This window comes from Chelonoidis abingdonii, chromosome 4 (genome assembly GCF_003597395.2).
Source record: "Chelonoidis abingdonii isolate Lonesome George chromosome 4, CheloAbing_2.0, whole genome shotgun sequence".
Lineage (NCBI taxonomy): Eukaryota > Metazoa > Chordata > Testudines > Testudinidae > Chelonoidis > Chelonoidis abingdonii.
The window spans coordinates 63,155,353-63,168,315 of NC_133772.1; the positions used below are offsets into that span (position 1 = coordinate 63,155,353).

General features: G+C 39.9%; 1 protein-coding gene across 5 annotated transcripts in view; it reads right to left on the reverse strand.

Annotated features, from left to right (window-relative positions):
* ANO3 (anoctamin 3) overlaps window positions 1–12,963 on the reverse strand; it is a 380,230-nt gene that overhangs the window by 99,966 nt on the left and 267,301 nt on the right. For all 5 annotated transcript variants that reach the window (XM_075065231.1, XM_075065229.1, XM_075065230.1 and 2 more), the window contains exon 5: window positions 1,516–1,674. In XM_075065231.1, the coding sequence (XP_074921332.1) occupies window positions 1,516–1,674 (159 nt within the window). The remainder of the gene's footprint in view (window positions 1–1,515; window positions 1,675–12,963) is intronic.

Here is a 12,963-nt window from a genome sequence, read left to right on the forward strand (position 1 = left end):
CTTTAAGACAGATAAGATAGGTGAGGTAATATCTTTCACTGGACCAACTTCCGTGGTTGGAGAAGACAAGTTTTTGAGCTTATATAGAGTTCTTTAGATCTAGTTAAGCTTGAAAGCTTGATTTTTTTCCCATCACCCAATAAAAGATATTACCTTTCCTACCTTGTTCCTCTAATATCCTGGGACCAACTCATGTGGCTACAACAACACTGCAAACAACCTTTAAAACACAGATAATAGGGAGAGAATGTTATCTACATAATACTGGAAGGGCACAATAATATATGCTTTTAACTATACAGTCTTTGCGTGGCAGCTTGCAAGGTGTCATATTAAGGGGATTGAAAAAATAAAGTGAATTTAAGAATATATTACAATTAAAAAGATTTACAGTTTTGTTTTGTCATTTTACAGACATAATGTTGCTTTGCATGATTTTTTTCTTTCAAAATGATGGTTTTGCATCTAAACTTGTCAAATTTAAACAATATTTTGTTAAGAGAATGAACTGATATTCAAATCAAATTCTGAATTTAGAAAGCTTTAATTTTCTAAAATATTGATTGTTAATAGGCTTTTGGGGATAATGGTTGTGTTTTGAAAATATCAGACATTTTCAGATTTTTTTTCTGTTTTGCTAGATTGGATCAAAACAGTAACAACAATATTAAACACAATCATTTCAAAATTAGCTAATTTAATTGTCAAATTAGCTGAGATTGCGTGTAGATATGTGCAAGAATGACTTGAAAGAGTCTAACAACTTCGTTTAAGCAAGACCCTATTCTGGTCTCCATTTAAACTGGTGTAAATCAGGAGTAATTCCATTGAATGCAATGGAAGTTCACAAGTGAGAGGAGAATAAAGTGCAGAGCCTGCTTCTGAATTGAGTCTGTACATAAATATTCCTGCTCTATAATTCAAAAACCAGAACACATTTTCCTAGCAGGATTTCTGATTTATTTTGAGCTATTACTGCTATCAGAGTAGTTGTATTGGGGGTTGTATTTGGGGAAACATTATAGCACTATAGCAGTGGATAAACATCCTATTTTATCTTACTGCTATCCTTGGCCCAACAAAGCCACCAATTCAGCATTCTGCTAAAATAGTTCCCTGGTCTGAATCAGTAAAAGAAAATTGGGAAGGGACTCTTTTTTGAGTCTATCAATGCTGTTTGGACTGACTAGTGAGTGGACTTCAGTTTTTACTTCACAGTGCTCCCATCTGTGCCAGCTGGAAGAGTGAGAAAGAAAACTAAGTAGACAGAGCCCAACTGACCACTGTACTACTCCATACATCAGTTCATTGCCACTGATTTAACATAAAGAAGATCAACATAGTGGTGAATCTGTCCTTTCTGATTTAGATGGTAACATATAGCACTAAAATCCTGGTCAGCACTTATAATTCTGAAAGTCTGTTTGTAATAAATTAGGAATATTCTTAACATTTAATAGTTTATCACAGTAATTTATAGGTCATCTCAGAATAAATATATACTAGAAGACATACCTCTCTTTCTAACATTAAGCCCTCTGCCCTCAGGTTCTTTTCAAAAGTGTTTCTTTTTTCTATTTGTAGACTTGACTTTTTATAGACCAAGATGTAATCAATGCGCTTTTTACCATCTTTGAAGAAGAGGCCTGATGATGCTATGGCATTCATATCATTCTGAAAAAACAAATAAAATTGGTTACAAACAGGATTATACATTAGAAAAGATGTAAAAATTAAACAAATACTGCACAGTGCAAGGCATGTGCTCATTGAATTGCATGTGAAGGGGTAATTGGAAGGGCAGGCATGGACAAACCTTACAATTGTTCTCCAGAATCTCACGTTTAATTATAACACACATTTTAGCTATTATATTTGCAAAGAAAACCTTCAAGCATGAAATGAGTAACAGATGCCTGCATCTACCAGAGTTTTCAGAAAACCTCAAATAGCAGCTCTGAATTATGAAGTCTCCCCCTCCCATTCATTTAAACAGATACTACTTCTGATGCACACAACTATTTCACTGCTTATTACATCATTTAAGAAAGGAGAAGAGAGGATGTGCCAACGACAAAGTTCTTCACAAGCATTTCCCAAAGTGTAGGAAGCAAATAGGATAGAAACATGCATAAATCAAGATGTGTAGACCTTTAACACCACATAGCAGGTGGAAGAAAAGATTGGTTTTATTCTTCTGAATAAGGACTCAGTTTTCAAATGTTTGGGAAACACTGACATTGTGTAATAAAGACTGATTGGCAAACAAATAATATCAAAGACATGGCAGAAAACTCACTTTAGGGATAGCCTACACTGGCAATGCTAAAGTGCTGCCATTGCAATGCTTTAACATGCGTTGTGTGGTCACAGCACTCTAAAAACCACCTCAATAAGAGACATAGCTCCCAGTGCTGGGGCACTGTTTACACTGGTGCTTTACAGCACTGCAACTTGCTGCCCTCATGGGGGTGTTTTTTCACACTCCTGTGCGAGAAAGTTGCAGCACTGTTAGTTGACTCAAACCCAGTGACAACCTTATTCACTCTTTTTCCCAACAATAAAGATACTTTATTCTTTCAAAGAGCCAGAGGAAAAAGACAAAGAATGGTAACAATTGCAAGAAACATTGTCGTTTTAGGACCCTATAATGCAAACACTTAGAGATGTGAATAACCATATACACAAGCGTAGGAACATGGGGAAAATTACTCTAAGTGTTTGCAAGAATGAGCCCAAATTTGTGAAAATTACAGGGTTATTTTCCCTGTCTTCTGGGGAGCATTATGATGGTATGCCTCTGAAAAGTCAGGCGAGAATCTCATCTTAGTTACACTGATGGAAGTCTGGAGTAACACTAACAAAAGCAGAACTGGGACTGTAGTCTCCCATAGAATTTTGGAACAGCTGATGGTGAGTAAAGTTGTATTTGGGGAACAATTACAGCAGTGGATAAACAACATATTTTATGTTCCTCAAAAAATAATAAAAACCATCTGCTGTAAAGAGTCACCATTGCTTTGCTAGTCTCCATGTGAGGGTTTGGTTTAATTAAGTGTTTTTATTTATAATTTTAAAGTCTTTCATAACTTCCTCTTTTTATGATTATACCCTGACCTCAGTATAAGGAACTTGGCTTTCCAGGCCACTACTAGAAGTCATTTTTTTTTATTTTTATATTTTATTTCCCTCAGGAACCATAGCCTTTTCTGGTGTCACATGGGATGCTCCGAAAGGTAGAAATCTAACAATGAAGCCACTCACAAAACCCTCTCGGAAAAAAGGAGCATGGATTTGAATACACACATATGGAGTTCACCCTCCTCAAACAAGAGTTTCAGCTTGACCACTCCACTGCAAAAGAAAGATATGCTGTACCTGCATCACATGTGGCCAAAACCCCACTTCTGTTTTAATGTGCATTTGACATACAGGAGATTTTCTTGATAAGTTCACATGATTCAAGTAATTTAGGTTATTCATTGTGGGCAGGGGCGGCTATAGGAATTTAGTAAAAGAGTGCTAGGAGACCTGAAACGAACCACATCTCACCCTGCTGGATGTTCAGTACTGTGGGTTCTGTTTTAAAACTTACATATTTCACATACAATAAAAAAACCCTCTCCACTGTGCTGTTACTGATATAATCCATTGTTTAAATACTGATCTTTATCAGTACTGATGTAAACTCAACCGCTTAATGCTTTTCTGAACTCATGGATAGCTGTTAAGCACAAAAGGTTTATGGAACTGCAGAACTGATTATCTATAAAAGGACACCACAGAAAGGGTAAATTATATGTCTGATCCAACAGTTGGATTAAGAGATGAACTAGAACTGAAACCCCCCAAATATTCATGGTTCAGATAAAACAGAAACTTTATACTAAATATCTCTTGGTTTACAAAAACTAAAAGTAGCAAATGAGGTGTTTTTGCAAACCAAAAATTGAAACAGTCTTTTTTAGTCCATGTGAAGCAATCTAAGAGCATCTTCTCATTTAGCAATGTTATTTAAATTAGGCATTGCTCTTCAAATCTAGGTTTCATGTTGGAAGTCATCTCTTGCCCTGAACAGCTGGTGATGGTGTCATGTTTTCCTTCAAATTTTTCAAAATCACACACAAACGGGCTCTGGGAGATGTTCAAGATCTTTGGACCATATTGAAATTTGAAGTGTAGTTGTAGTCAGAAAAAGTAACAGTAAAAACATCATTACATTTCTCAGCATATACATACTGCAAGATTAACTCCTGTATAACAAGGTGTAGCAAAGTTGCTGCTCCAACACACCCTCTCTAGGCTGGATATGGCATCACAGCCCCCTTGCCTCAGTTCTCCCCCACTGTCCTTTGCCCTACCCCATATGTAGGACTGTCCTGACCCTCCAGCCAGACTACTTTATAGAGTTCCGTCCCTTCTGGAGACAGAATCCTTTACCAAAGTTCAACAAAAATGTATGCAAAACCAAACATTCAGCCCAGCTGGGCTCTGCTGGCAGCTACTTTGTAACAGGCATACCTCTGCTGCACTAGACGGTCCTCTTGTCTAGCCACAGGCTTCTGTGCCTCAATCTACCCCATAGCCCAGCAGCTGGAAACACTTCTTTCCTCACTCAAGGGTTCAAGTAAGCTACAACTCCTCAGGTCCCTGTCTCAAGTCAGGCTTCCACCTTACCTCTGGAGAAGACTATCTGCTTTTCTCTAATTCTCACCAGTCTTATGCTGCTTCCCAGAGAGAGGGACCTCTTTCCCACCTCTCCCCCCGGGGCCCCACTCTCCACCTGGGCTCACCCAGTTCTTTATGGAAAAAAGCTCTCTCTCTCCCCCTCTCCCAAGCTAGGCTTTATCTCTGGCCCATCCTCCAGGTGCAAACAGGGTGATTAATTGGCTTCTCAAATCCATAGTAAACCTTTCATGGAATGTGTGGGTAAACATCCTATCAGAAGGGACCATTTAAGATTTATTCATCACTTAAAACTCAGTGGAGCCCTGTTTTAAAATGAGTTTCTGGCCTTCAGTTGTTAGTCTCTAAGGTGCCACAAGTACTCCTGTTCTTTTTGCAGATACAGAATAACACGGCTGCTACTCTGAAAAAAGAAAAGTTTGAAAGCATGAACTTTACAGACTCAAAAACTGGAAAAGAAATAAAAAGAATCCTAAACTCAGTGTTTTTTTGTTTGGTTGGTGTTTTTTGTTTTTTTTTTTATCTGGTTTTTAAGCCAAGCCCATGATTTTTGGGCCTGGCTCATGGTGTTGATAATTCTGAGAAAAACAATTGTTATCCTTGCAAAGCTGAAACTTTGGGTGATTGGAAAGGGCAGAGAGCTCTCTCTTTGACTTCCCTATAATTATGCCTATGTTAATTACTTAAATAGGTACTGAAAAAATGCATGTACATGCATATTGACTATAGTATATTATATATAGTTGTGTTTCCTCCACTATAACAACCCTGCCTTTTGCCTGATTGAGTAACATAAGGCCAAATTCTGCAACTTCTTGTTTGAACAGTACCGTACTTTGTGAGCATTCCCCATGATTTCCGTGGCATCAGTGGGACTCATCATACAGTAAGGTACTATTTGTAATGTAAGGGTGGCACACTCAGGTCCATTGGGATTATTATAAAATAATTTCAGAGTCACTGCTTGCAAAGTAAGGTACTACACTCAACATGAGTAACAATGGCAGAATCAGTCAATTAGGAATTAAAAAAGACCTTCAACTGAGCACACTTTATACTAGGGTGAGCAAACTACGGCCCCGGGAACTGCATCTGGCCCTCCAGAAATTTTAATCTGGTCCTTGAGCTCCCACTGGGGAGCAGGGTCCAGAGCTTGTCCTGCTCTGGCTCTCCAGCCGGGGAGTGGGGTTGGGGGCTTGCCCCGCTCTATGCAGCTCCTGGAAGCAGCAGCATGTCTCCCCTCTTGCTCTTATGCATATGGGCAGCCAGGGGACTTCGCATGCTGCCCTCTCCCCAAGCACCACCCCCACAGCTCCCACTAGTCGGGAACCGTGGTCAATGGAAGCTGCACGGGCAGTGCCTGCGGACAGGGGGGCATGCATAGGAGCCAGAGGAGGCACATGCTGCTGCTTCTAGGAGGTGCTTGAGGCAAGCCCAGAGCTTGCACCTCTGACCCCCTCCTGCACCTCACCCCCACCCCAGTCCTTATCCCCCTCCCGCCCCCCAAACCCGTCAGTCTCAGCCTGGAGTATCCTCCTGCACCCTAATGCCTCATCCCCAGTCCCACCCCAGAGCCCTCACCTCCAGCCAGAGCCCTTACCGCCTCCTGCATCCCAAGCTCCAATTTTGTGAGCATGCATGGCCCGCTATACAATTTCCATACCCAGATGTGGCCCTTGGGCCAAAAAGTTTGCCCACCCCTGCTTTATACAGTAAGCTATACAAGTTGAAAACTCTATAGGAGGCTACTTAGTTGTACTGGACATTAAAATGTGTACAGCAGAATTTAGAGGAACAGGAGAAAATTAGTGCTGCTCTTGACCTAACAAACAAGAGACACTTTCTGGTGCTGATCCAAGGAGTATTGAGAGGAAAAAAAACAAGCTAAATCTCAGAAGCATAATCTGAATTAGACTAATATGTCTTTAATTTATTTTTGTTTTTTTAATGTGGTTCAGAACATATCTAAAGTAAATCACACACATCTCTTAGGATATTTTTAAAATTTATTTTGCAATCATACTACTACTAAAACCATGGGAAAAAAAGTGACAAGGCCAACCGAAAAAGAATAGATTGCATAATTAACAGAGTCATCTTCCTACGAGAGAGCAAAACGCTGATTACAAAAGAATGAAGACTAATGTGAGGACATATAGGTAATATTGTCATACATTAAAACAAAACTAGCAAATAAGAAAGGCTTCTGTTTTTGTCTAGCTTTTCATTTCTTCCATCTTTCCAACCTTTTTTATTTTTTTTAAATACACACACAAGATTAGGTTACATTGAAATTAAAATAGTTGATTTGTACATTGTATAAACAAAAATATTGATACAAAATCTGTACTGAAAAATAATGTTCCCTATTTTTTTTATTGCTGCTTTATTGTTTTGTATAGCCTATTATATTTATTTAGCATCTGCACTGCAAAAACATATAGAAGTCGCAGTTGGGATTAGGGCTATGTTGTTACGAGAGACTGTCACTGCCTTGAGTTTAGGTTATTTTTCCCTCTATTGCTAAAAACTATGTATATTAGAGCCAAATTCAGGCTAGAGCACTGAACATGTGGTGTACAGTAAGTTTAGCAGAGAAGCTACGTAGCATTAAAAGGACAACTGTTGCAAAGTAAGCTGGTAATTTATATTAAATGATGAACTTAAAAAATAATAGACAATTTCTGGTCAACCAAACCTTCCAAACCATGGAATGCATAATAAGTAAGGCTACAACTGTCACAGAGAGCGTGGAAGTCACAGAATCTGTGACTTTAGCTCACAGCAGCTGGGAGTTGCAAGGGGCCCCCTGGGTATGCTGAGGTGCTGGGAGTGGTGTGGGGACCTCACAGCTGAGCTCCCCATTTTGTCACAGATATTTTTAGTAAAAAACTCAGCAACAGGTCATGAGCGTCCATTAAATTTTTTTTTATTGCTCATGACCTGTCACTTTTACTAAAAATATCCATGACAAAATCTTAGCGTTAATAATAAATGACATTGTTTAGCTGCAAAATGGAGTGTGGTTTATACAAAGATGGACAAGACACACCTAAAGAAGAACATATATATATTCTTGCTCATATACAACGAGTCATATATAACATACATACCATTAAAATAAGATCTACCCTGCCCGAACCCAAGATGACAAATAATAATGCCTATTTATTAAATAAGACTTTTCATCAGTAGATCTCAAAGTGCTTCAAATCTTTTAATACATTTATACTCAAAATACTCTACCCCGTGAATTGCTATTATACCCATTTTACAGCCAGAGAATTGAGGCACAGAGAAACTAAATGATTTGCCTAAGGTGACACAGGAAGTCCATGGCAGAGCAGGGAATTGAACTGGATCTCCCGTTTCGTAAGACAGTGCCATAATCACTCAATCATCCCTCCTGCCCAGGAGATGGAATAAGTGACACACCCAGTACACTTAAACTATCGAAAGTTATAAATAGCCCTGGCAGAAAGGTGTGATTCGTGGGAAGAGTGAAGGTGAATTAGGTGAAAGATAAATGCCCTCCACCTGCATCAGTGGGTGAAGGAACTTGATGGGGCTTACAGTGAAAGGGAGATAGCCCCAGCAGCAAGGGAGGGAGGCACTTGCCAAAGGACAATAGGTAGCTCCTCCTACTGGGAGAATCTGGCACCTATTGGCCAGCTGGGAGAAAGTGGTGTTGATTGGCCAGCATTCCCCAGTCCCAGGATTTAACCAGGTGCTGGGGCCACGTTGAGCCTCTTTAGGCTCCATTCCAGCAGCCCATCCTACCCACCATAATGAGGAACAGGAACCTGGCTAAAGAGATAGTTTGGGTCTACCTAATTTCCTATTTAAGGGGTCAGGAAGAATTTTTTTTCCTTCCAGGGGCCAACTGACAGAAGACCAGGGAGTTTTTTTCCTTCCTCACAGCATCTTCAAGACACAATGGGGTTACGTGGAAATGTGCCTAATATCTAACTGAGGTACTGGGGTGGTGTAATTTATTTGTCACAACTTGTGGCTGGTTTGCAGTTCAGTTAAGAGAACAAAATGAACAGTTCCCAGAGGAAAAAGACCTGGGATTTTGGTGATGGGCCTTGGGCTTATGTGATAGGGTGAGAACTTGGGGTCCTTGTGGGCCAAGTTCCCCATCCCGCTGCAATCTCTGTTCCCCTCATGGGGGAGGGGTAAGATTGATAGAGCTCAGAGAGCTGAGTCCTGGGAGGTAGGCTGAAGACAGCCTACCCCAAGTTTATAAGGTAGGAGCCCTGTAACTCCCACACTGGAACGAATTAATTTCCTGGTATAGAACAGTATGGATGAGTAGCACCCTGCCCTGTTTTAAAGTTTAATAAAAGTTGCCACCTGCCACTTAATTCCATGCATGTGTCTGTCCTGATTTTGCTGCTGTGTCCACATCAAAAGTAAGCATCACATGGATATCACCACTGCATACAGTATGCGTTGTGGAGATGCACACAGGTACATACAGAAAAATATATATACATGCTATATTAACACTGCATCTTTCAGTCAGCAGCTTTGCCTCATCTTTTGCAAATGAACCATTACTTTAACATCTCAAATAAAGGACAGTCCAACAGCTGATACGTGCAATACATTCACCATACACTGCAGTATCTTGGAAGCCTAACAGTATACCAGATGGAGTTAACTCAAAACAATGTTATATCATAATACCAGGGGGCATTTGTTGCAACTGAAGTAAGTAGCATTATATAATACCACCTCACTCTTATATACTGATTTTTAATCAGTAGATCTCAACTCACTTCCAATCTTTAATGTATTTATTCCCCCAGCAGCCCTGTGAGGTAAGAAGTAAAGTGAGATTATGATGCAAACTGTTTGGATTTTAGTTTGTTGACAGTTATACATTCTTAATATCTTTCAATTTTTTATGCATCATGGCCGAGGAATGCATTAAAAATGAAATGAAAATCAATGATTATGACAATATATTAAGTTTCATTTCCAAATTCCATATAGACAAAACTAGATAAATCGGTTTTGACTCAACCTATAAAGTCACTTGGACTCCTTGGACACTGACTTCAGTGATCTTAGAATCAGACCCTAACCAGGATATTTGCTCCTCCTGTTCTGTGGTGTTAATATATAGTGTTAAACAGCTGCTAATTTTCCACCATGTAAGCAGTTTCACGTTTAGCTGAGCTGCAATCTTTTAAAAGATCAAAATAAATGAATACATTTCAGAAGGGTAAAGTGAATACATAATGACATAATACATAGATACACTACAGGCATGAGTTTTGGATGACTGCATCACTCATTAATGGCAAAACCATGAGTAATTATGCAGGTGATCGCAAAGGAATGCGGATATAACCTTTAAACTACGCTTCACACACATTTTCTTTATATGATACCTGCTGTGTTGCCCATGAAAAGAGTATTTTAGAATTTTAATTTTTTTAAATCCAGACCATTTTTATTATCCCTTTGATTATAGAGCTAAGACTCTGCCCTTCTTTGTGAAGTGCTTTGAAACCTATTCTTTAAAGATGCTGTATAAGAGCTAAGAATAATGTATTAAGTCATGCAAGGCAGCCTCACTTCCTACATGCAACTCATTTTTCAAAATTTGAACACTACGTTTCAATAGTTATGACTGAATAATTATACTTATTGACTAAGGATAGGCTTCTAAGTGCTAAGGGTATATCTACACAACAATGAAACACCTACGTCCCGAGCCCAGGTTCTGGTAACCAGGGCCGTCTCCAGCGTTTCTGCCGCCCCCCAGCGGCCAAAAAAAAAAAAAGCCGGGATGGCAGCACTTTGGCGCCAGCTCTACCACCAACGCTTCATTCTTCGGCGGCAGGTCTTTCCCTCCAAGAGGGACTGTGGGACCTGCTGCCAAATTGCCACCAAAGAGCTGGATGTGCCGCCCCTCTCTGTTGGCTGCCTCAAGCACCTGCTTACTGCGCTGGAGCCGGCCCTGCTGGTAACCTTCACCTCACAGGATCCCAGAGCTCGGGCTCCAGCCCAAGCCTGAATATTTACACGCCATTTTACAGCCCCAAAGCCTGAGCTCTGTGAGCCCAAGTCAGCTTTATGCCACAGGTGGATAATTGCTGTGTAGACATACCCTCAGTGCACTCAGGCACCAAAACACTACATGGAGTATTATAAATGTACAGAATTATTTACCTCATTTCTTTCTTCACTATGATATTGATGGTATTTTTATTAACAATCCACAAACCATTTAGAACAGGGGATTGTCTAGTAGTGACTTTGCCATTCAGTTTTTGTCTTGTAGTTACATAATGCTTAGGTATATGCTGGAAACCCCATCCCTGGAGATGCTTAACACAAAGCTGCACAAAGCACTAGAAAATATATTGTAGGCAATAACTTTGCATTGGCAGAGGGATTGGCAAAATTACCTACACTAGTCACACTTAATGATTGCCAATAATATTTCCTCAGTATTTTCAGTGCAGTATCGCCAATTCCAAGCATTCAAAAAATATGGGTAAATTCCCTAAACTTATGAGATTTGTTTATCAATTATGGAATTTAAAAAAATATGCATGAGATTCTTTTTATTTGGACTTCTGCTGTTGGAATGCTTAAGGAGTCAAGATAAAATTGAGAGAGTTGGTAACACTACCCCATGATATTTCCAGTAGTTTATATAAATAATACTACAAAAACTGAAGTTCTGTATACATATAAGGGAAATCTGGCAAGTTTTAAGGGAGCAATCACTATAGCAGGATTTTTCTCTACTACCATCTGCTTTTACTATTTAAACCTCTTTACTAGAGATAGATTCAACATAAGAATGGCCGTACTGGGTCAGATCAGAGGTCCATCTAGCCCAGTATCCTATCTACCGACCGTGGCCAATGCCAGGTGCTCCAGAGGGAGTAAACCTAATAGGTAATGATCAAGTGATCTCTCTCCTCCCATCCATCTCCACCCTCTGACAGAGTCTAGGGACACCATTCCTTACCCCATCCTGGCTAATAGCCATTAATGACTACAACAATATTTATCCAGTCTCTTTTAAACGCTGTTATAGTCTAGCCTTCACAACCTCCTCAGGCAAGGAGTTCCACAAGTTGACTGTGCGCTGCGTGATGAAGAATTCCTTTTATTTGTTTTAAACTGCTGCCTATTAATTTCATTTGGACCCTAAGTCCTTGTATATGGAATAAGTAAATAACTTTTCCTTATCTACTTTCACCACATCACTCATGATTTTAGATACCTGATCATATCCCTCGCCTTAGTCTCCTCTTTTCCAAGCTGAAAAGTCCAGCCTTTTTAATCTCTCCTCATATGGGACCTCTCCAAACCCCTAATACTTTAGTTGCCCCCTCTGAACCTTTTCTAGTGCCAGTATATCTTTTTTGAGAAGAGGAGACCACATCTGCCGATATTCAAGATGTGGCGTACCATCGATTTATATAAGGGCAATAATATATTCTCCTTCTTATACTCTACCCCTTTTTAATGATTCCTAACATCCTGTTTGCTTTTTGACCGCCTCTGCACACTGTGTGGACATCTTCAGAGAACTATCTGTGGTGACTCCAGGATCTTTTCCTGATTATTTTAGCTAAATTAGCCCCATCATATTGTATGAATAGTTGGGGTTATTTTTTCCAAATGTGCATTACTTATACTAGACCATAAGAGTTTAAGTGTCAGAAGGACCATTAGGATCATCTAGTCTGACCTCCTGCACAATGCAGGCCACAGAATCTCACCCATCCACTTCTATAAAACCGCTACCTATGTCTGAGTTATTGAAGTCCTCAACGTGGTTGAAGACCTCAAGCTGCAGAGAATCCTCCAGCAAGTGATCCATGCCCCATGCTGCAGAGGAAGGCGAAAAACCTCAGGACCTTTCCAATCTGCCTGGAGAAAATTCCTTCCGACCCACAAATATGGCGATCAGTTAAACCTGAGCATGTGGCAACTCCACCAGCGGCACCAGGAAAGAATTCTCTGTAGTAACTCAGATTCCAACCAATGTAACATCCCTTCACAGACCACTGGGCATACTTACCTGTTGATAATCAAGATCAATTGCCAAAATTAGGCTACCCATCATACCATCCCTCCATAAATTATCAAGCTTAGTCTTGAAGCCAGATATGTCTTTTTGCCCCACTACTCCCTGGGAAGACTGTTCCAGAACTTCACTCCTCTAATGTTAGAAACCTTCATCTAATTTCAAGTCTAAACTTCCAGTGTCCACTTTATACCCATTTTTTCTTGTGTCTA